This window comes from Quercus suber, unplaced genomic scaffold (genome assembly GCF_002906115.3).
Source record: "Quercus suber isolate HL8 unplaced genomic scaffold, Cork oak 2.0 scaffold_276, whole genome shotgun sequence".
In the NCBI taxonomy this organism is placed as follows: Eukaryota; Viridiplantae; Streptophyta; class Magnoliopsida; order Fagales; family Fagaceae; genus Quercus; species Quercus suber.
Window position 1 is genome coordinate 839,676 of NW_027069732.1, and position 24,946 is coordinate 864,621.

At 36.4% G+C, this 24,946-nt stretch overlaps 2 protein-coding genes across 5 annotated transcripts; both read left to right on the plus strand.

Moving 5' to 3' along the window:
• The first annotated feature begins 2,426 nt into the window (after positions 1 to 2,426).
• Positions 2,427 to 5,899, plus strand: LOC112016073 (uncharacterized). 4 transcript variants are annotated; one of them, XM_065781732.1, is made up of 4 exons: positions 2,427 to 2,741; positions 3,637 to 3,822; positions 5,169 to 5,255; positions 5,494 to 5,899. In XM_065781732.1, the coding sequence occupies exons 1-4, from the start codon at positions 2,484 to 2,486 to the stop codon at positions 5,503 to 5,505; spliced, it is 543 nt and encodes a 180-aa protein (XP_065637804.1). In that variant the 5' UTR covers positions 2,427 to 2,483; the 3' UTR covers positions 5,506 to 5,899. The 4 variants fall into 4 exon arrangements, 3 of the variants coding, with proteins under 3 accessions (XP_065637804.1, XP_023904335.1, XP_065637806.1); XM_024048567.2 differs by having other exon boundaries at positions 5,210 to 5,255; positions 5,494 to 5,897; XR_010632275.1 differs by lacking the exon at positions 3,637 to 3,822 and having other exon boundaries at positions 5,210 to 5,255; positions 5,494 to 5,898.
• An 18,217-nt stretch (positions 5,900 to 24,116) lies between these two features.
• On the plus strand, positions 24,117 to 24,680 carry LOC112016089 (uncharacterized). The gene has a single exon (XM_024048596.2). The coding sequence runs from the start codon at positions 24,117 to 24,119 to the stop codon at positions 24,678 to 24,680; it is 564 nt and encodes a 187-aa protein (XP_023904364.2).
• The last annotated feature ends 266 nt before the right edge of the window (positions 24,681 to 24,946 follow it).

Consider the following 24,946-nt stretch of genomic DNA (forward strand, 5'->3'; position numbering starts at 1 on the left):
CTCCACATAAATGCGGCCAGAAAAGCTGTTGCAGCGCATTAAATACGGTGGTACCAGCTTTTTCTTCAGATATCTTTTAGTTCTGATCATTTTCGGATCCACCCAGGGTCTGTCATTGCCGTTGGGACCATTGGGAAGATTGGTCGGACCCTCCACACGCTCGTTTGATCAAGGCTCGTCATAGCCGAGGAGCAAGACATCCTCGGACCAATGGTGACCTCTTCGGACGATACTCCCCTTCTGCTTCTGGGCTTCCTGCTCTAGATGGGCTGCCCCAACCACCTATTAATCCTCGGAAATGCAATAATCCTTAACAGGCGGTTCCGGGCCTGTTAGGTAGCTTTGGGCTTTTTCCCCCCACAATTATTTTTAATAGTTTAATTTAATGATTTTTTGTATTATCTTCCTTTATATATGTGTGTGTGTATATATGGGGGATAAGTATGAGTCACTCAAACTTAAGTTGCATACAATGCAACTTTTTAGCTATAAAAAAATCCTCATTGAATGAAAAGGTAATATCCAAGTTTATAGATATGGAAAGCATAATATCAAAGTGTATTGAGCAATTTTTGGACCTATTGAACCATATTTAGATTCAGGTATAAAAAAATTATTGAAATAATTAATGAGTTTGCAATACAAATGATGAATTGGTATAAAAAAATGTTTTAATTTTCGGTGTTTGTTTTAATTAGTATATATTTGTTGCTTCATATTGGAGTTTAATTATGCAGTTTTATATTGAATTTCGAAAGTTCTCTTTGAAATAATTTTGTGTCCTTTATTTAGTTTTTTCCTGATGTTATTGTATTATATATTTATAAAGCAAGACTTAGGCACAGTATTTAAATGTTGTTTTTTAGATTTCTCTCTTAAAATTCTATCATGTGATTTTTTTCTCATGAATAGAAGTGTATTTTTTTTTTAAAGTCAAGTAGCTATATAGCAAAATCTAAAGAGGGGAACTTAAGGAACAACACCTAAGATACTGTATATAAGTTTTGTCCATATTTATATATTATTTGTGTTTGGTTTATATAGTTTCCTATGTAGTTTAAGAGTTATCATAGTTGTCATATTATAGTTACTAAACATGTATGGATATGGATATATGATTTGTGGCAAGTTCTCTTTGAAATATTTTTGTGTCTTTTATTTAGTTTTTTTTTTTTTTTTTTTTATGTTATTGTATTACATATTGTTTGTGTTTGGTTTACTTAGTTTCCAATGTAGTTTAAGAGTTATCTTAGTTGTCATATTACAGTTACTAAACATATATGGATATGGATATATAATTTGTAGCAAGTTTTGAAGGTATTATGTAGTTGCATTTAAAATTGTTTCCTTACATGTATGATTCAAAAAATTAAAATTTCATTTTATATGAAGTTTGTAGAATAAAATGCTAAATAATATCCATTTGTTATCAATTTTTTTTTTTTTTTTTTTTACCATAAAGAGATGTATGATAATTTTATTCAAATCCCATAACACAAATATGCCTACAACACTAAAAGACACCATATTTTATTTTATAAAAAAAAAAAAAAATCCAAAAGAAGAATGAGCTAATAATTAAAAAAATACCCAAAAAAGTTCAATGATTATAATATGTATGCATTAATTTCCATAGAAATGGTACTCGATCAACTACTCGGTAATTATCATTAAATGCATAACAACTAAAAATTACAAATAATAATAATAAGGGTCCCATTAATATATGCCTTAAGAACATATATTAGTAAAACTCATATTACCAAAAAAGAAGGTGAATTGGCACATCTTTATGCACAAAATGTTTGGGATTTAGGGAGGAAAGGGTTCAAGCTACAAGATTAAAAGCATTTTGTAATTATCTATAACAAAAAATAATTACCAAAAAAAAATTCCAAAAAGAGAGATGACTCAACAAACCAATAAATTAAAAAAAAAAAAAAAACTACAAACTATTTAGTCAATTTCAATTCACATCGATCCATTTTGGTGCATTTACTTAAAAATGAGAAAATGCACGTTTGAGTTGAGAATACCAATTATAAATCCAAAGTTATTAAAACCTATAAATCTCAAACTCGTTCTAAATTCTATTAAATTTTAGAAATTTAATTTCAAATTTATTCAAAATATATTTATTAATGAATCCAAACTAATTTCAAACCCACTATATATTTATTTATTTTGGTTAATCAAAAAGAGACTAATTTAATTAAGTTCAAAAATATTATTGATCATATTCAAACCTTCAAGTAACTCCAGAGACCTGATATATATTGAGTAATATCAACCTATAAATATTTTTTGAAAATTCTATAATTATGTTTTTGTATACAAATTACAATTAAAAGAAGGAAAAATAAATTTACATAGCACAACACAATTTAAAGAAAAATCTTTCCACAATTCCTAATGATATTTTTAAAATTGATCCGAGACCGCTAAGTTTTTGTTCCTGTTTAACCTCCAAACATACAATAAAAATGCAAGGTGTGGAGCTGTTTCCTTCTTCCTACTCTTGCAGGAGTACTCTTTCCAAAGACCTTTTCCTTTCTCTCCCCAGTTCCAGTTCCAATTCCAATTCCTCCTCTTCCCTTCAATTCATCTCTCTCTCCAAACGCTCTCTTTCCCACCACATTTCACTTTTCTTAAACACTAAACAACAACAACGAAAAGAGAACGAGAACGAGGAGGAGGAGGAGGAGGAGGACGAGCCAAATGTTCCAATCGAAACTATAAATGTCAGTAACCATTTCTCATTTTAAAGTTATTTACTTTGTTAACGTGTGAATAAGGTAGTGGTTTATTGCTAATGTTGTGCCAAAAGCAAATTAACTTGTAATTGGATTTGGTGCTAAGAATGAGTAATTCTTGTCCAGTTGATAAATAAGTAATCTTTGCAAGACATTAAGGAGTACCCAGAAAGCTTAACATTGCATTTATTGAAATCAGTACACAAAGAAAACGGTTTTCTCTTGATCTGTGTCTAGGAAATGTAATAACAATCGAGATTGGGGTCACATGAATAAGAATTCTTTGGCAGACTTTGCAGGTTTTGAAAAGAGAATGTGAAATTCAAGTTCCCATATTCCATTTTTTATGGTTATTTGTGTGTGGGCGTGCGTGCAGTGTTGTCTATTACTAAATATATGGTTATGGAATGTCTAGTATGATTTTTGTACTTAACAGAATCTGTCCATATAATCAGGTTTATAGGATATGCATGGTGGACTTAAATTTCATTTTTCTTCACTTATGTGGTTCTGATATAGAGTGCACCTCACTTTTCTATTGATCAATTGGGTTTCACCACTTCCAATATCTGCTGTATCGGGAATGGAACTGGAGAGCTCCTTGATCTTGTTATTTCAGGACTTTAAAAAATTGAGGTTTTTATATTCAAAAATTGAATATCTACTCTTATAGAGTTTTTGTATCAGTACTGCAGGTGATGAAATTGGCAACCTACTTAACTGAGCTCTGTTGAGCTTGTTGATATTTTCTCAAGTCCTTTATTCTTCCTAATTAGGCAAAATTTGCACTTCTGGCCATTATCAAGCATACTGCACACATAAGCATGCTCATCTCTGGTGCTTTTAAACTATTGTTTATTTAATTTTTTTTGCTTATAAATAGGGCTTAGAGAATTGTGATGAAGAAGAAGAAGATTATGTTCCTGCCATTGCCATTGTTGGCCGACCAAATATTGGTAAAAGTAGCATTTTGAATGCACTGGTTGGAGAGGATAGAACAATTGTTAGCCCAATCAGTGGCACTACTCATGATGCCATTGATACTGAATTTTCTGGATCAGATGGCCAGGTTTAATACAGCATCAATCAATAACAATAATGTTTTGTTTTCTGTGACTATGCACCATTAAAATTTTACCTAGTGTTCCTATTGGAGTAAAAGAAAGTGATATTTTGGGATACCTTAGTACTATACATGCTCTGCCAAGAAAATGGTGCTCTCTGTAGACCCCCTCAAAGCCTCATACTATGACGGACCTTCAAGCCTTCCTGTTTTCAATAGTGTCTAGAATACTTGATCCTCACCTTGACTAGATGAAAAATTAGAATATAATAAATAAGAGATTTTCCATATATTAGAATTCACAATCTTAAAATGACCTATTTAATTAGTGATTCCAGTACCTTGTTCCCGTATCAGCTCTATTTCCTAGATAAGAGGCAACTGAAGCTTTTGCAGTCTGCTACCAAATTAAACAAATGAGGGAAAAGGTCCTTGAGGTAAAACTCTCCACACCATAAGTCTGACCAAAATCTAAACCGTGCCATCCCTAGTGACGAATTTAATATGTCTAGACTCCCGTCCTCTAATACTCTTTCATAAACTCATCCCATGTGACCCCCTAACTACCTTAGTTGTTTGGCCCCCATACTATTCCATATTTTGCATAAAGTACACACATCCAAAACCATTCGCTTTTAACTCCAAATCTTTATTGTTAGAATCCTGTGGTTAAATAATTAAATTTATTGTTTCCTAATAGCTTAACCTTTTGAGATAATCAATAATTTATTATAGTATCAAAGCAGGAGGTCTTGATTCAATCTCTGTTTCTTTTACTTTACATCCCATTTAAAATTCCACGTGTTGGGCCTTATTTATTAAAAGGTAGTTCATTTATTAAAAGGTAGTTTGAACCCGCATGTGAGAGGGAGTGTTAGAATTATGTGGTTAAATGATTAAATTTACTCATTTTCCAATAGCTTAAACTTTTGAGGTAATTGGTAATTTATCATTTATAACCACTTCCTGGATTTGGGCTTGATTAATGTGCTCTGTTTACTAATTTACATGTTGTATATAGGGTGAAAAGTTCAAGGCTTTTCTTTTGCCCTTAGGATAGCTTTATTTCCACTCTAATTATGAGTCAGTGTTCTTTGTCTATGCATACTGGTAGAATAATTTTTATGCAGAAATGAATTGGACCCCTAAAAGGGATATCTTAATTAGCTGTTAGTTGTTTTTGTTGGTTACGTAACTTAAACCGACTTACTTGAATCTCTGATATCTCCCTGAATTCTGGATTGTTGCATTAGTCCTTAAGTGCCACAATTTATAGATTTTCTCTGCCAGCTAAATTACAATAGCGGGTTCTTAAAATAACTTGCATGTTGAGTTATTCCTTGTGGTGGTAGATGAGTTGCTTGATGCTGATGAAGTATTTTGTATGGAACAGCTGTGGTTGTGTTACCTGTGGACAGCATTACGCATATGAGTTGAAGGTACTAATATATAAATGAAAGTTTGACAATCGTATTCAACAAATTCTACGCCTGATCAGCCTTTAATCACCCTAATGAATCTAGGGGACAATAAATTTTTTTCCAATATGAGCTTGTGCCAATAATTGATTGTGGAACTAACAAACATATTGATGAAAGTGATTTATTGCAACATGATCAAATCAATTGTAGTGATATAGTGAATGTTATTCTCATAATTGTAACTTTTCTTTGACAGTGTGTCATATAGAAATGGAGGTATAGGTGTTGTATCACAACTCTACTCTGTGCTTACCAGACTGCAGATTGGACTCATAGAAGACAAGATTGATTGGACTGCTAAGCTGAGGTAGGCACTTTCTGGCGAACATATATAGTTTGCAACCTCTACACTATAGAGGGCAGAAATTGTCAAGTTTGTTTTGGTACCTACTACTTAGTGATATTTGGAAAGTCATTCACTATGGAGTTGTTTCTAAGTTCTTCTATTGTGTGATCATGACTACTGAGAACGCCTCAAAATGTTTGTTTATTTAATTTTCTTATCTGCATTGTTTTTTCCTTTTCTGATTCTGCTCTGAAATGTGATATTGAAAAAGAAGAGAGACAGTTTTAAGAACTGCAGTGGACCTCATATCTGGTTTAAAATGCCAAACTTTTTTATCCTCAACAGTGGATCTTGTATCCACTTTAAGAACACCATAGAACTATAGAAGGAACATTCTACTTTTCTGCAAATCTACCACAAAAATATATCTTAAATCGATGGATCTAAATGGGATTTCTGCAGATGTTTTTCCATTAGGTGAATGATACTAGCAAGTAAAAAATAGTGGACTAACCATAGTCATTATGTTACTCTTTTACAAGATAAGATGGTCATAATCTCAAGTAAGAGCAGCTTGCTACGCAATGTCGTAGGCTTTGTTATTATTGGAGCTCACTTAGCTTGTTAAAAATAGTATTGTGTGCAATTTGATCTCATTCACTAGGTTGTTATCGGAGAAAACAAATGCTTCAAGTGGTACTTTGTTGTGTTTTCTTTCTATTTTTAGTATGGGGATTTTCATTATTTCTCCTTAGATATAAAATTGGAGTGGCGGCCTTGTTGCAAAAGCTTTGAACTTTGCTTCAGTGCAAGTTGTAATTTTATTTAAGCTGTTTCTATTAATGGCATCATGCTTAATGAGTTTGAATTGAAATGTTTTTGAAAGTCTAGTGTTTAATTTAAAATGTGATTTACCCATGTTAATATTGAGTAGCATTTTGTCTGCATTGTGGAAGACCAGATTTGTTTAGGTTGAAAATGAAGTGCATGAAAATCTCTGAGGAGCAAGGAAATCTTTGCATTGCTCTCTAAAAATTTGTTCAGGTTAGAAAAATTCAAGGGACAAGAAAATCTGTTCGAGGGCTACAAAGCCATTATCACCTTTACCCAACCAGGCAACAATCGTTCCCTGAGGTGGGACGTCAGAACCATGTGTACCAAATTTGTCTGGTTACTTATATCCTAAGGTGGCTCCCCACTTTGAATCAAACAAAATAAAATCTTATGCAAATGTGTAGCCGTGTGAAGTATTCCACCGGTCTCACCCAAAAGCCAGCTTCTTCACTCCATAAGTAAACAAGGATTTCTTGTGGCCATGCAGTTTATTCAATTAATTTAAGAATTGATGTCACGTTAAGATCTACAACCAATCCTATTGCTTTCTGGTGTTTTGAGTTTTGAGAGTTGAGTTTGCTTCTCCAAGAGGCTTCATCAATATGGGTGGGGTATTATATGGCCCTAGTGGTTCTCAAGACAGTTTAAATATCCTTATTATAAACTCAATAATTAATACAGGAAGGGTGATCAGAGACGACATAAAAAACGTAGTGGCAAAAATATCAACGTTGCGATCAGAAATGGCCCTGATAGCGTCAAGCTTTAGAAACAATGTAGGATAAAAATAAAAAAGCTTGTAACTGCACAACTTTTCCACTTCCACAAGCCATAAACAGATATATGAAAGAAATTATAGCCTACTAGGCAAGGATCATCATGTGAAGCAGAATTGAAGAGAGCACAATTAAGCCAATCTTCGCAAATTTATCAACATTAACCTCACATTACTAATTACATGACCAAAATTACCACCTTGTACAGTAGAAAAGCAAATATGAGGCTATCAACTCCCTAAGATATTTTAGTTCAATTATGGTCAATTCAAAGGTGCCTATCACAGAACATGCTTCTTCAATCTATCGATAATAAAGTACAGCTACAGTTACATGCACATTATGTCGTTCCTGCCATTACAAGACAACAGTTGTAGAGTATTCAATATACAGAACCATCGAAAGGACTTCCATTAGAGTGAAGTTAAGAATATTGACATAGTTACATGTTACATTAATGTATATACAGTCAGTCACATATCATACAAAGCAAAAGGAAGTTTAGTTCCATTTCTGTCAAAGATACCTCTTACAAGCTGAAGCATTTGGAGTTGAAGGCAATAAGAGGTTGATAGACTGGCGCTTGCCCAAAATAGGAGAGGACTCGACAGAGGGAAATGAACGATCAAGGAATTCCTTGTCCTCAAAAGATAGTTCCAAATTCTGCGTCCATAGCAGGGAGTCCACTGCATCTTCCTCTAACCCAAGTGCCATGCCCATTTGGATTATTCTGCAAAGCATGTCCATTTGATCCCTACTGTTAGATAGAACTGCTTCCGAGATAGCTTGTACAAAAGAAGCAATGAATTCTACATCTTTCTTTCCTTCATTCCAGGTTGATTTCTTGACTAGCAGTCTCTGTGAGTTCTTTTCCCAAAGCACTATTTTTTAAATTTCAACTTCTAACCTCCTTTTCTGCAAAAGTAACTGTAAGGCATACTGGACTGATATTTCTTCAGTGCCATAGACTGAAAGTTCCAGGAGAGATTTTGCAGTCTGTTGTTTTTCTTCCATTGGCATATTTGCATGGGCCAACACCAATTTGATCAAAGCTTTCCCAATCGGGATATCTGTCTTCTCAATTTTTTTATTTGCAGACATAGTACAGTGTAGGTCAAGCTGCACAGCTTCGGATATCTTTCTAACACCAAGACTAGCGCAAATCTCTAACAATTTAGCCTGAGATGATGAACGCATTGGTGGTAACCATGCAAATAGAGGCTTTTCACTAGCTTCAGTAAATGCCTGTTTCAACTGAAAATCATCAGTGATAAAAAGTTCTTCTTTCATCACAAACTGAACAGCTCCTGAAGTATTGGCTTGAGGTAGCATGGTGAACTGTCTTTTGAGGATACTTCTAGTGTCAGAATCCCAGTTTTCCCAGTTTTCTGATATTTGCTCCAGGAAGGAGCTTAGCTCAGCAGTCACTTGACGCGTAGCCTCCCAGCTATTCCAGATATCTAAATAATCATATGGGGAAGGAAATTCCCAAACCCCAAAAGCCCTCGACAGAAAAGATAGGAATTCCTTCTCATGGTACTTATTAAGAGCATCTAGACGAGCATCAAATAGATGATCCTGGTCATGAAATATATAGCGCCAATTTTCCACCCATTTTCCTTTACCAGCTTGTTGATATGGGATCCATAACTGAGAGTAATGGGTATCCTATATCTGTGGATTCCAATTGAATTTGTATAGGAATCTGTAGATTCTCCTGGCAGCAGAAGTTTGAATGTGAGACATAAGAGCGTGGGAAATCAGATGGCAAGCTTCCTCAATATCCACCTTCACCCCTATGGCTTTTAAATCTTCTTTTTCCAGAGAACTAACAGTTACATAGAACTTCTAATCAATGAAAGACCTATCATTTGGTGTCAAATAACATTCCCACTCTGGATTGAACAGGATACATTCTTGTGGGGACTTGTAGCCCATGTGTGTTTTTAGCCATCTGGCTCCTGTTAATTTGTCAAGCAAAATCTTAAATGTAGAGTGGTCAGTTGACTTGCAACTATTTCTGAGGGATGTGGCACACTGAAGCAGTCAGAGAGCACCTCTGGTGCTAAAGATGCTGGTTCTTTTGGCAACTTGAAACGTCTTGCAACAATATGAACCCCTTCACTAAAATTAGTCACAACACCGAGCATATTCAATTCACATTTATACGAGTGAATTCTGAGACCGTAGAAAGCCTCATCAACGAAAGGAAGGTCCACGACCTTGAAGACTGTTCCCCATTTTGGATTGAACAAAATAGATTCTGGGGCAGATTTATAGCCATGACAAGTCTTCAACCACTTCTCCCCTGACAAGCAGCTAATTTTATTGAGTAGTTGTGATTGCATTGTCTTACTCATGTAATTGATGCAGCTGAGTAAGGAGAACACATTGGCACAGGTTAAACTGCTTGAAGACAATGTTGACTTCAGTGCAAAGGAAAGCATGGTACATGCTCCATTTATATCTACAACCACCCCGATTGTCTCAAGTTCAGCCCTGTATGAGCCAATTCTTCTTCCATAATATTCTTTATCAGCAACAGGCAAATGAACAATATTTAATAGGTGGTCCCAATTAAGACCTGGCAGAAGGGGCTCTGAAGGGCATTTGAAACCAGAACTAGTTTTCATCCAGGGTTGGTCTTCTAATTTTCTGCACAAAACTATTACCTGCAAGCCCCAAATGTTGGATGCATCAAAGTAACAGAAAAACACTATTTTTTGTCAAAGTTGAAAGATCTTTTGGGAATTGAAGGTGCTCTGGTATCAGTTTATAAACATTTTTCGGATCAATGAGAACACCCAGCAACTTTATCTCCTCCTCATAACAATCAAGCTGGTTTTCATAATATCTTCTGTCAACAACATATAGATTTGTAATTTTTACAAAACTAGTTAACATATCAGGCATCAGATAGATAGTTCCTGGAGGAGTCAAATACCCCTGGTTAGTCTTCAACCATTTCCCCGCTTTCACAGTTTTTAATAGGTCTTGATCAAGCTTATTTTGGTCATTTCAGTTCTTTATAAAGCTAAGCAGCAAAATTGCACATTTTTTGCTCATAGCTGAGGAAGCAAGACACTTAAAGTGGTTATTGATAAGCTGATGCATAACTTCGGAGCCAATTTGCATTCCAATGAAAATCAACTCATCTCTGAATGATCTTATCCTGTTCATATAGTACTCTTCATCAATAGCTGATAAGACCTTTAGAGTCTTTCCCATCTCTAGAGGAATTGATATCTCAGTTCCATCACAAAGAAAGCACTGGGATGGAGAATTAAAGCCTGAATATGTTTTAATCCATTTCCCGTTCTGTATGCTTTCAATGAACCTTACAGGCAATGCACAATTTCTAGCCCCCAGATTCTGGATCTAGCCCAGAAGCAATAAAGCCTCATCACATGTTAGTTGACTAACTTCAAACTCCATGTCTTGAGGTATTATGTCCAGCAAATCAGAAGTTTTCTCATACTTTCAGAAAAAATGCAACATTTCATTTTCCGGAGTGCATTCTCTAGCAAATTCATAAGTTTTGGCATATACCACCCCTAATTCAACATACTTGCCATTATCATCTGTAAATGGATTAGATCCAAACAGTTTAATCCATTTTCTAACAGAAGATGGAACAAGAACATTGTTGCATGAATACATTTCCACATTCATCAACCACCGGCATGAAATGCAAAATTTTAGAAATCTCTCTCTCTGGAATGTACTTTTTCAACCATGTATGATATATGAAATGAGAAAACAAAATTGCTAGTCTTGGATCTTTCTTTGTTTTAAGAAAATATTCAAGTTCTGAACAATATTTAGAAACACTATAGTGACTACCAATTCCCCCTCTCTTATCAACCATTGCTTCAAGTTGCCTTCTCTCCCACACCCTACCAGAGCAGCCACCAAGGTATCAAAGAAGAAGAAAATGTCATCTGGGCAACCCATCACTTGGTTCCATTTATTTAGCCAGGCATGTTCTTGTGGCTCCCAAACAATATGGATTTTTAGATGTTTCCTTTTAATTTCTAGTAAATTGCATGACTTTATTTCTTCATTCCAAGTAATGTGTTTGAAAAGAGGTATACTATTGACGTTCCGTCGTGGCAAAATTCTCCAATTTGCAGCAAGAAAATCAAAAAGATCCACATACTCTTCTGTAGAAGTTCTACACGTGAGGTTGCAGGCTTGAATGCATTTCCCATACCATTAATTACAAGTACCTGCAGGAGGAACTCTAAGAAAGTCCCAGGCATCATCATATTCTCTGCAATCTACTGAATTGTGCAACAAAAACTTCCCCTGAGCAAAAATGCCACTGGAAAGGACAGTGTCCTTTAATGGGAGGGAGGATTTTTTTAAACTCAGGCAAGACTCTTATCACGTTAGTTGGCCTGCAAAAGACTATCGACTCGCCAACAAATGTCTCATAAGGAACAATACTTTCTTACTGCAACAATGTCATGATAAACTGCCTCACTGTGTTAAGCTCCTTGTAATGACATTCTTGGCAAGGCAAGAAATTAAGTACTTGAGCAGCAGAAAAGTATTTTTCTGTCAAAGTGGACTTCTTAAAAGTAGTAAAAGCACTACAAAAGGAGTGAGGCACATGGTACAAGATTCTGGAGTTCCACTTCTTGTCCAAGAGAATGGTTTCTCTAGAAGATGAAAGTACAAAGTCTACCTACATTATAAATGGGAAATTAGTAACCATTGCAGTAGTTAGGAAGGCAAATGCACCAGCGGAAGAAGTCCCCCGCTTTAGTCACTCACCAGATGGAAAAGCTAGAGATATCACCCATTCTTTTATATCTTTCCTTGCATCCACCATGTTATTAGGTCTTACAGGGAAAGCTTGTCTCTATACATAATAAGGGCATGTTTTTGCAGTCGTGTTTGCTTCCTCCTGAACTGAAAGATAGACAACATGACAGTCTACTCCCTGAGTCTTTAATGAGACAAGATTAGTCTCATTAGAGATAGAAACTGCAGAAATAGAGTCTGCAATGCAAGTTTCACTACTTCTTTCTCGTATTGACAATCGCTTGATCTTGTTCAAGAAGAGCAAGACTTCAGGATGAATTTCTGAAAGCTGTTTCTTTACAGCTTCCACTTTCTCAGGCTTTATAGGGAGAATAATCACGATATTCGGCAGAGCCTTGCCAGACCCATAAATGGCCAGTATGTTTGAATAACTGGGTTTTGTGGACACCCATTCTGGGACAATGTACCCATTGGCACAATCTGGATGGGGAATATCCCTAAATCATATTTGGTACCCATTACTAAATATATAAGGTGATGCACTGAAAAGAAACACTCTCTTGAATCCAATCCCTATAAGTTGCCAGAGTTAGAAAAACTTACATATGTTTTTACAAGGAATGTAATTGTTAGAAATACTGAAATCAATTGTATTGTATTTCATGATCAAAGTATATACATGTGTGCCTTTATATAGGAGGCATATGTGTAGTACAAGTAAATATGTGTGCAGTACAAGTAAATATGTATGCTATATAAGTAAATTAACTGGGCCTAAAGCCCACAATATAATACACGTTAACAGCCCCCTTCAAACTCAAGGTGGATGTGAGACTAGCTTGAAATTGTCAACCAAATCACGAAGGCGTCCCTTAGGATGTGACTTGGTGAAGATATCAGCAAGTTGATCTTTGGAGGAGACTGAGAAGAGCTTGAGAGCACCATGGACAAGATGATAACGGATAAAATGACAATCAATCTCGATGTGTTTAGTCCGTTCATGGAAAACATCATTGTGAGCAATATGAATGACACTCTAGTTGTCACAATAAAGGGGAGTAGCAGAGGATGTAAACATACCTAAATCCTTAAGAAGCCATCGTAGCTAAAGGAGCTCAGATGTGGTATTAACAAGGGCACGATATTTTGTTTCAGTATTGAAGTGGGCTACAAAAGTTTGTTTCTTACTTCGCCAAGAAATCAAAGAAGAATCAAGGAGAAAGCAATAACCCGTAATGGACCTGCGATCAGTGGGATCTCCTGCCCAATCAGCATCAGAGAATGCACAGAGTACAAGAGGAGACTGAGCTGAGAAGAAAAGGCTATGGAAGAGAGTGCCTTTCAAGTATCGAAGAATGCGCAGAACAGTGAGTTGATCGTGGAGTAGACAGATACTGGCTCACCTGATGAACAACATATGAAATGTCTAGATAAGTGACTATGAGATAAACTAGGTTGCCAACCAATCGCCTGTAAAGAGAGGGATTAGACAATGGTTTCCCCCCGGAGGTTGTCAGATGTGCATTAAGTTCAACTGGAGTGTTAACAGTCTTGCTATCAGTGAGTCCAGCTCAAGACAAAAGGTCAGATGCATACTTGGCTTGAGTAATATAAAGACCATCTGTGAAACGAGTGATTTCAAGACCTAAGAAATAGCTGAGATGTCCAAGATCTTTCATCTCAAATTGCGGACTAAGAAAATCCTTGAGTTCTTGAATGCCACTAAGGTCTTCACCAGTTATGATCATATCATCCACATATAGGAGAAGCAAAATGGTGCCTTTATCATTGCGACGAAGAAATAAGGCAGAATCATAAGGACTGGCAATGTAACCCAAGCGAAAGATGGTGGAGCTGAACTTGGCAAACCAAGCTCGTGGAGCTTGTTTAAGGCCATAAAGTGCACATCGAAGGCGACAAACCTTGTTTAGTTTAACAGAAAGACCAGGAGGAGGTTGTATATAGACTTCTTCACTCAGATCCCCATTAAGGAAGACATTTTTAACATCCATCTGAAATAGGTCCTATTTACTAGCAGCACCAACAGTTAAGAGGGCACGAATAGATGAGATACGAGCAACTGGAGCAAATGTTTCTTCATAATCAATCCCATACTCCTGTGTAAAACCTTTTGCAACAAGACGAGCCTTGTAGCGCTCAATGGACCCATCAGAGCAAGTTTTGATCTATAAATCCACTTACAACCAGCCACAGACTATCCAGGAGGGAGAGTGACCAAATCCCAAGTATGGTTTTTGGTTAATGTATCAAGTTTCTCTTTCATTGCAACCTGCCATAAAGGGTTAGTGAAGGCCTCACGATAGGTTTGAGGCTCGTGGAGTGTAGTAAGAGCAGTGTAATAATGATTGTCAAGTAAATGTATAGGAATGGATCTTACTCGGGTTGAGTGGCGAGGTGGGATGTCTTGTGAAGGATTTTCAGGCGGAGCAGGAGCAGGAGACCCAGGCTTAAGGTGGGGTAGCTCGTCATCAACATGTTCATCTTCAACCTGTCTAAGAGAAGCATCAAAAATATCTAGAGGTTGGATAGAGAAGTCCAAAGGAGGATTAAGAGTATCTGTAGAAGGAACATGAGACTCATTTGGAAAGATTTCTAAAATAGATGAGTTAGTCAGGGAAGAACGAAAGTGAGAGAGTTCAACAAACAAACGGTGTTCCCAAAAGACAACATTATGGGAAACACGAAGACGATGAGAGACAGGATCATAGCACCGATACCCTTTTTAAGTTTCGCCATAACTAAGGAAACAACAAAGACTGGATTGAGGCTCAAGTTTGTTATGCTCATGAGGCTTAAGAAGAACGAAACAAGAAGAGCCGAAGGAGCGAAGGTAATGATAGTCAGGGGGTGACCCAAAAAGACGCTCATATGGAGTCTGATTATGGATGACAGTGCTTGGAATGCGATTAATAGCATGAACAACATGAAGAGCGACTTCACCCTAAAATGGGGCAGGAACTTTGGCAGAAAGAAGAAGAGCACGAATAGTGTCAAGAATATGACAAAGTTTTCTTTCAGCTTGACCATTTTGCTGAGAGGTACCTGGACAAGTTAGATTATGTATAGTGCCATAGGAATGTAACAGATCTTGAAAAGCATATTGAGTATATTTAAGAGCATTATCAAATCGAAAAGTTTTGATACGTTTGGAGAATTGTGTTTCAACCATTTTGGCAAAGTTACTATATATTGGTAAGATTTCAGAACAAGATTTCATAGGAAAGATCTAACTATAACGAGAATAATCATCAATAAAAATAACAAAATATTAAGATCCACCAATACTAGTAACAGGAGAAGGTCCCCAAACATCAGAATGAATTAACTCAAAAATACTATTAGAGATAGATTCACTGTTATTGAAAGGTAAAACTGGCTGTTTTCCTAACTAGCATGAAGTACAATCAAAATTGTCTTTGGATACAGAACCTAACAGACTCTTAGAAGCTAACTGTTGTACCCGAGAAGATGGTGCATGACTAAGACGAGAATGCCAAAGTGTGAGAGAAGGTAAGGAAGAAACCACAACAGCTGCAGCAACAACAGAAACAGGAGTAACAGGTGAAAGATGAAGATTGTCCATGGGAAACATACGCCCAACTCTAGGACCGGTCCCAAGCTCTTGCCTCATCCTCGGATCCTGCATAATACACCCAGAATAGTAAATAATAAGGCAATATCCTAGTTCAACTGATTGCCCCACAAAGCATAAATGATAGGATAGGTCAGGTACATGGAAGACCTCAGGAACAGAGAGGTTGAAGATCGAAACAAAACCTAGAATATTTCCATGCATGGTGGAACCATTAGCTATATGGATATTAAGAGGATGTAGTGTAGGGTCAAGTTTGGAGAATAAGGATGAGTGAGGTGTCATGTGATTGCAACGGGCAGAATCAAAAAGCCAAATTTAAGACTCATCGAGTAAAATTGAGAGAGCAGTGAAAAGAGATGCATTACTAGCCATACGAATAGCCTAAGCTATGATATCCTGCAGTTTAGTGAGGGAGAGGTTGATAGTGGATCCAGAAGACTGGGACTTAGCTGAAATGAAGGGCATTGGCGGAGTAGGCTCAGTATTAGTAACAATATCAGTAGAATTGTTGCGATGGTAACAAGTCTCAATGGTGTGGCTAGGATGCTTGTAATAGTTGCAGAACTTTTTGTTGGCTTGCTTGCAACGATTGCTAGAGCCAGAGGAATCACCTGATTGCTGAGGATGCTTTATTAGAGGAGCAGAAGGAGTAATAGCCAGAACATTGAACTTATTCTGGGCTTGAAAGGTTGCAAGGTGAGCTTTTTCCTTAACCAACTCGTTTACAGCAGTATCAAGCGAAGGAGGAGGACTGCAATTAAGAAGTTGACCTCGGATGGGCTCAAAATCCCATGGTTTTGAAACCTGGACAAGACCGTACAGTCCGAACGGAAAAACCGCGAACCTCTGAGTTTTGCGGTTTTTTTAGCTTCAAAAACTGTTCTATGGAAAAAAGTAGGGACCCGTGCGAACCGTGGTCGGATCGTACGGTTCTGAGAACCGTGATCGGTTTTTGAGGTTCGAATGGTTCCCTTTTTTCGGCAAAGTTTTGGCCAATACTTCAGCAGTTCTTTAGGTTTTTTAAGATCTGGAACCAAATGAAAGGGAGAGAAATAAAAATAAAAAACAGAGAAGAAGAAGAAGCAGAGGAAGAAGAAGACAACGAAGAAGAAGGAGAAAAGTAAAAATGAAGAAATCAACCCTCACAAGTCACAACAAGCAGCCTTCATCATGTGAACCCAAGCATGTGACTAACTTCCAGATGACTAACCCAAGCATCTTACTCTTCTTCTTTGTTTCGTCCTCACCTCCAGATGCTAACTTCTCTTTTGCTTTTTTTTTTTTTTTGGCTTTCTTTTGTACTTGTTATTAAGTATTCAAGCCATTGAGATACTTCAGGAGCCGGTGCTTGCTTTTGTATTGATTTTTAGTTTTATGAACCCAAGCATGTGACTACATTGGAAATGACAAAGGATGGTGGAAAATTGAATGGTTGGAGTTGGGAGTGTCAGAATATTTACAACCACATACCATATATATAGTCAAGTAAAATATGTAGGCTTGAATAGGCTTTGAAGATGATTGACAGCTTGCTTTCTGTCAACCACTCTTTTTAAATTTCATTGGGCTCCTTCTTTAATCAATTTTGTAAAGCTTTAAGTCTTTATCCGGCCACTCCTCCAGCTAGGGGTGGCAAAATCTGACACGACTCGCGAACCCGACACGACTAACCTGTTTATAAACAGGTCATGGGTTGAGGCTAAATGGGTTCGGGTCATATTCGGGTCGACATGGCTGACCCGTTTAATAAACGGGTCATGTTTGTGTTCAACATGTGAACCCGTTTGACCTGTTTAGATAATAAAGGTATTAAATTTTGTTATTATTGCTTAATTTTGTTGTTGTAATTATATGTTTATTATTATATTTATGGTTGTAATTGTATTTTAATTTTAGATATATAGAAATTAATAATAGATTATTTAGATCATGTATGACCTATTAATCAAACAAGTTATTAAACGGGTTATTTATATTAATTTTTACATGACTTATTAATTAAATAGGTTAAACGTGTCGGATTGGGTCAACCTATTTAATAAACAGGTCGGGTTAGGGTTGAGGATTCTTGACACGTTTACTAAACAGATCGGGTTCGGGTCAACCCATATAGCAGAGTACTTATGGCTCGACACGACATGAACCCGACCCTCAAACACGAATTGACACCCCTACCTCCAGCAGTCCAGCTTTTGTTTATTTTTTTATTTTAAAAATTTTCTTAAAGAGTTGAATATTCAAATGGGCTTGGGCATAAAACAATTGATTGGATGGTCTAATGGGCTTAAGTATAACTTGAGATAATTTAGACATAAACTCTTATAAAAAGATTTAAAAAAGTAAAATATTGAGTTTTATCAAACAATATTTATGTTTGCTTAAGATTTCATATTTTTTATTTGCCTTATGGAAGTTGTGATATAAAAAGACATTTGAAAATTAGATCTTTATATTTATTTAGACTATTTTATTTCATTTTTCTACTTATATTAATTTAATACTTTAATTCATATTTTTAATAATTATTAAATTAATTATGACGTCATCACGATTCGACCTTGGTTCGACCTCAAAAACCTTGAACCTCTCCCTTTTACTGTTCAATGAACGGTTCAGGTCTGAAAACCATGCAAAATCCTTGTGAAGTGACATCAGGAATTCATAAAGACGAAATTCATCTCTAATGGTAGCATATTGTTGTGCATCCTTTGAGCATGCCCAAGTTGGATCAGAAAGGTTAATTTGGTCCCAAATGAAGTGAAGTTGATCATAGTAGTCATTGATGGATTGCCCTGGTTCTTGCCTGAGTTAATGCAATTCAACCACTAACTGATATTTCATGGATCCGTGAGTAGTGGAGTACCTTTTGGACAACATATCCCATGCTGATTTTGCATCATCAAAGCCGCCCAACAGATTAGAAATGAAGGGAATGGAAGTGTTTCAAATCCATATGAGGATCACGTGGTTATGATTATCCCATTCAATCATGCGACTGAGGAAGATAGCATCTTCTTCACTTGCCCCCTTGACAGGAATAGTGATTGCACCAGTGCAATAATGCTAGAGCACGCGACCTTTAAGAAAACTGTGCATAGCTTGAGACCAAAATAAGTAATTCTTATTCCCCTCCAATACAGTATTGATGGGGCGAGGAAGAAAAATATCTTTTTTATCCATTTAGAGACACAAAATGCAAAAACAGATTGCAAAAATGAAATCTATGCGAAAAATTGGGTAAGGAGAACTTGGACTACAAAAAGTCAACGGTTCCTCAAGTCAACAGAGATGACGTCAGCAAGATGACGTGGCGCTGACATTAGCAGATGACTAGATGCTGACGTAAGCTAGGGCTGATATGGCTCTGATGACGTCACGGGTGACGTCAGCCTAAACCTGATGATGGCACGTGGGGCGAGTGAGTTTTGACGCAGAATCTTTGGGTGGCGCATGAGGGCTTCGATGGCTACGAGGCTTCCACCAAGGTGTAGATCGGTGCAGGACGATCTCAGTGATACTCTAGAAATGAAATCAGAGCAATATTGATGGCAGTGATGACATGTGCAGTGGTCTGTGCGGTGTAAGACTCCTTAACGGCAGCGGTTGCAGGTCCAGAACCCAAAAACAATGGTTGGAAGACGTCGGAGGTTTGGCAGCAAAAGGCTGCGGCAACTGTTATGACGGTGGAAGTGATGTTGAGAAGGGAGTAACACCAATAAAGACAGGACTACTAAAAAGTTTAAAGCAGTGGCTCTGATACCGTGTTAGAAATATTGAAATCAATTGTATTGTATTTCATGATCAAAGTATATACATAAGTGTCTTTATATAGGAGACATATGTGTGTAGTACAAATAAATATGTCTGTTATACAAGTAAATTAATTGGGCCTAAAGCCCACAATATAATACACGTTAACAATAATTAACAAAAACAATGTCGTGAATAGTTTATAGATCAAAGCAATTTTTCCTCAAGACCTGTATAAATCCTGTTGCAAGTGTACCATAGGCCTTAGCCATGTCAGAAAACTAGATTTCTTGACTCTACATCTTATTACCATTTGTGGATTAAGTCCAATATCATGACAAATAGAGATAAATAGATAATGATACAACGTCGGACTATACATTTACATTATTTTACTGCCATTTCCCAGGTTTAAGGGTGACATATCAGTGTTATGGAATCATAACTTGTCAGGAGGATTTATATGACAACATCCTCACCTCGGTCTCTTAACTCATGAATTTCTAATGCTCTAACGTATGCAATTGGTGCCATCAGCTTAGGTAAGGATGTTATCTAAACAAAGGGATTAAGTGCTTTAGAAATATGTCTCTTTCGAGATACAATAATTATCTCATGCATATCATTTTTCTCACATCACGTGGCTACCTTATCCTTATGAATCAGGATACACCTCAGCCACTAGTTCAAACTTCAAAACAAAATGGACCTGATCTGCTTCTAAATTATTTCTGAACTCCCTTTACTTTCTACTAGTGGCAAAGTTAGGATTTTAAGGCGAGAATTTCGGTCTAAGGGGGTAAGATTAAAAAGGAAAAAAAAAAACTTATAAAATATTCATATTAATAACTAAATAAATAAAAAATTTCAAACAAATGTAATTGTCATACAAAATCTAATATAAATGTAAAGTGTAATTTATTTTTTCATACCTAGTTCAATTTACTCAACAACCATCGTCGTTTTTTCAAAATTGCTATATGATTTCTTCATTCCCAATATTCTTAAAAATATTTACCCTGATGCAAGTTTGTTTATAATTGGATCAGCACTCATTATTATGCTCAAGTTTCTTCATTATATCAATTAACTAAAAGTGTATATTTACGTATATTAAAATAAAGAAATAAAAATAATCAATTCATAATTATTAAGAATTAAAGTATTAAATTAATCCAAATACCTATAAGTTTAAACATCTAATTTGATTAATTTGATTCCTTAAAATAAATTGTATACCCACAATTAATATTGTTAAGAATATAGCAATATACCCACAAAATTGTATGCACATCTCACATCCTTTCTCATAAACTCAAAAGAAAAAAAAAAAAAAAAGTAGAATTCACATTTCTTTCTCCATTTTTCTAAGTTTAAAATTTAGGTTTATATATAGCGAATTCAGAATTTGAAACAATTAAAAAGTTAAGAGATGGTAGAGAAAGGAAGATAGTGGAGACTTTAGGGTTTTAGTACAACTACAAACTATTTTACAACATTTTTACATACTATTGTTGTGACAAATTTTTATTTGTTATCATCTACGTCCACCACTGACAGCACTTACCAATAGCCATTCAACACATCAACCATTTGTAAAAAAATATAGTAAAATAATTTGTAACTCTAACATTTTCCAAAATGTAAAAGGATTGAAAAGTATAGATAGGGTTTGGTGTGGTCAGGGAAGCTAGCTTATTTGTTATTACTTATTACTCTCTCTCGATCTCCCTCCTTTAGTGTCAGATGATGGCTTCATTATTATTATTACTAGTCGCAGACCTACGTAATGCGTAAGAATATATGATTACTTTGTAATTGTGGTATGATGTATAATTTGTTCTCTCTAAAAATCAAAAAATTTCTAAAATTATTTTTCATCTATCCATCTTTATATATATATATATATATATATATCATTTTAGTATTTGTTGTGTTTGATTGAATTTTTTTTTTGAGGCAGTCCATATTTTTCTAAATTATATTATGGTACGTTGTGCTTTCCTTTTTTTTTCTTACAACTAAACTCTTTAAGTTTAAAATATATTATTCAAATTTCTCATTTCTTAAATGAGATATTGTAATAATCAAAACTCATCACAAAATTACACTTGATATTACTTAAATAGTTGAGAAACACATTCAAATACATAGCAAGATTGTATTTTGATATAAATTCTAATTTTCACTTTCAAAATAACTAAGTATTATGTCAAAGAAAAATCAAACAAAAGCTATAAGATGGAGAGAAAAAGCTTGTGATGGAGAACTCAAAAACACATACTAAATCGGATATTAACCCAAAATAGTATTATAAAAAAATACGATGATTCATTAACCTAAAGTTAAGTTGCAAGAAAGAATAAATAATTGAGAAAGAGAATAATCACTTTTTTCGGGAGAGACCTGAATTAGATAAATTTATAGAAAATAATATAAGAAGAAGAATAGTCAAAATAAAAGATATAGTCACACCAAATTATCCAAGTCATGTTATGTAATTGAATAATATTATATTCTTATATACTATCTGTGGGGGTAAAAACCCAAAATTGTGTATTCGGCCTAATGCCCTATTTGAAGACTAAGGTATGTTCGAAGAGGAGAAAATGATTAAGAAGGATCCCAAGTGAGAGAGATATACTTGGAAATGATCAAGGGATATAGTCCGAAAAGAACATCAGTAGTTCGAAGAGTGTGTTCTCCTCGGATATAAAAAATCTCGGTCAAGCAAATACCTGGGAGTTTCGAGTGACCTTCCTAACGACTCCAATGATAAGGATAAACTTCAAGCATGTATGGAGATGATAAGAACAGAGAAATATTTAAAGGAAAAGCTGCTACCATTGCATTAAATGTACTGCAACAACTTTTCTTGCCACATTAATGTGGAGAAGACCTCTGAACAGTACAAACTCAACTACCACCACTCATGGAGAACCGACGAAGGTACCTGATGGAACGGGTACTCAAGTGAACATTTAGATGAAGACAAGTGCACGATTAAGATAGTCTAAAAGAACACTATATAAATGTAAGGGACCTCTTACAGAGAGGGGGGGGGGGAAAAAGTCTATGATAATTCTAAGAGTGATATATACAAAAGTTTGTCTCTTCGGACATGAATTCATTTAAGTTTCAAGTTTGTTCTTACATTGATTCATCAGTAAAACCTTTGTTGAACGTTGTTTAATTCATAACCAGCCCAGCTCTTTCACCCACTCTCTACAAATTCATTGTATTGGGCTTATTGGGCTCATACTCCAAATCTTTTGGACTTGGGCTACAAATCTGGACCCTATAATTGGCACCATCTATGGGGAGAGCTTGAACGAAAGTGGAAGCAACATTTGATAATGGCTGAACTAGGGCAACAACTAGCAGAATTTAGGGCATCCCAAAACGTTGATCCTTTTCTTAACTTGGAGCAGAGGCATGATCGTGAAGGTAGTATACACCCTACACATACTGATCGAAGCCAGTCACATGTTGGGAGTAACGTGTCTCATGCAGAGAAGAACAAAAACATGCACTTGGAGATTGACCAGCTGAAAAGGGAGTTGCGCCATGCAAAGAGGAGGCGGACTTCCTCTTCATACTCTGATGATAATTCTAACGACGAACAAGACATCACTTATAAACAAAGATCTCAAACACCGGTCAGTGAATCCTTTTCCTATGAAGAAGAACATTATCATAAGAAGCAACCTCGAAGTCCATCACGTGGAGGCATAGGGAACGATGCTATGAGCAAGGCTTTGAATCAAATCTTTAGGTCACCCTTTACACGCAGGATTAAAGAAGCAAGACTTCCTCGTCATTTTCATCAACCAACTTTTACCATCTATAATGATAGAACAGACCCCGTGGAGCACGTGAGCCATTTCAACCAAAGGATGGCTGTACATTCGAAGGATGAAGCTTTGATGTGCAAGGTTTTCCCTTCCACCTTGGGACCAGTTGCGATGAGATGGTTTAACAGTCTGAAAGCAGATTCCATTAGTTCCTTCAAAGAACTCACTCAAGCATTTAGCTCCCGTTTTGTCACCTGCCGGAGAGTGGCTTGGCCTTTAATTTCACTGCTATCCTAGAGCATGCAAGAAGGTGAGACTTTGAAAACATACTCAGATAGGTACTGGGAGATGTTTAACGAGATGGAAAGCGACTTTGATGAAGTGGCCCTTAATACATTTAAGCTCGGCCTACTTGCCGACCATGGTTTAAGAAAGTCTTTGACTGGAAAACTTGTCACCAATGTGCGTAACCTGATGGATAGGATTGATAAGAATAAAAGAGTCGAAGATGATCAATAGCAAGGGAAAGGCAAGGATAAGGCTATCCCTTAAGAGAGGAGGGTTTTCAGATCGGACCATTACAATAACAATAAACAATGAAGAGATTTTGTTGGACAATCTGGATCGGCGAATCATCAAGCAGTCAACGCAGTATTCCTAGAGCCAGTGCATCAAGTTTTGGAGAAGATAAAAAATGAACCATTCTTCAAACGACCGAACACGATGGTGGGGAATCCTAAGAGACATAATCGCAAGCTCTACTACCAGTATCACCAGGATCATGGGCATACCACAGACGACTATAAAAGTCTTTGGGATTTGGAGCAGCTTGTCCGTAAGGGTAAATTAAAATAATTCTTACATCATTCCAGTGGCTGAGGAGGTCAGGCAAGCTCAGAGTCTCGAAGGGATAATTCTTCAAGACCCCCTTTGGGAACTATCAATGTCATCTTCGCCGCACCAGGGAGAACAAGATCTTGGCCATCTAGGGTAATGTCGGTAGCCCGGTCACCCACAGATGATAATCATGATCCGAAAAGACCTAAAATGGGTATTCCACCAATTCTTGGATTCTCGGATGAAGATAAAATGGGAACCATCCAACCTCATGACGATACTTTGGTAATCACCCTCAGAATTAGGGGATATGATGTGAAGAGAGTAATGGTAGACCAAGGCAGCACAGCCGAGATAATGTACCCTGATTTATACAAAGGGCTGAACTTAAAACCTGACAACCTAACGCCATACAGTTCTCCCCTGGTGAGCTTCGAAGGAAGAGTTGTTATCCTAAAAGGCCAAATACGATTACTTGTGCAAACTGGTATGGAAGTAGTAGAGGTAGATTTCATTGTCGTAGACGCGTATTCACCCTATACTGCAATTGTGGCTAGACCTTGGCTTCATACGCTAGGGGCTGTCTCCTCTACTCTGCATCAGAAAGTTAAATATCCATCTGAGGGACAAGTTAGTGAAATCCGGGGAGATCAATTCGTGGCCAGACAATGCTTGGTGGCTGCCATCCGTCATAAGCCCGAAACTGAGTCCTCGGCCTAGGCCGAAAGGGATTTATAGCAATTAAAACTTCGGGTATCGTGTATCAAAGATTCAGCCAAGGGTGCCAGGTGCGAAGATTTGATAAAAGTTGCTATCGGAGACAATCCAGAAAAGTTTTTTCAGGTCGGATTTCAGTTAACTTTGCAGGAGAAAGAAGAGCTAATAGAGTTCCTTAATAGAAACATTGATGTATTCACTTGGAACACTTACGAAGCCCCAAGGGTGGATCTAGAATTCATATGTCACCATCTGAAGGTCAACCCATT

What these genes read in the sequence shown, in the direction of transcription:
- LOC112016073 (XM_065781732.1), top strand. Translation starts at nt 2,484, where the DNA reads ATGCAAGGTGTGGAGCTGTTTCCTTCTTCCTACTCTTGCAGGAGTACT. An exon ending in TTCCAATCGAAACTATAAAT is followed by an intron (nt 2,742 to 3,636) that starts GTCAGTAACCAT and finishes GCTTATAAATAG; the next exon opens with GGCTTAGAGAATTGTGATGA. An exon ending in TTTCTGGATCAGATGGCCAG is followed by an intron (nt 3,823 to 5,168) that starts GTTTAATACAGC and finishes TTGTGGTGGTAG; the next exon opens with ATGAGTTGCTTGATGCTGAT.
- LOC112016089 (XM_024048596.2), top strand. Translation starts at nt 24,117, where the DNA reads ATGTCGGTAGCCCGGTCACCCACAGATGATAATCATGATCCGAAAAGA.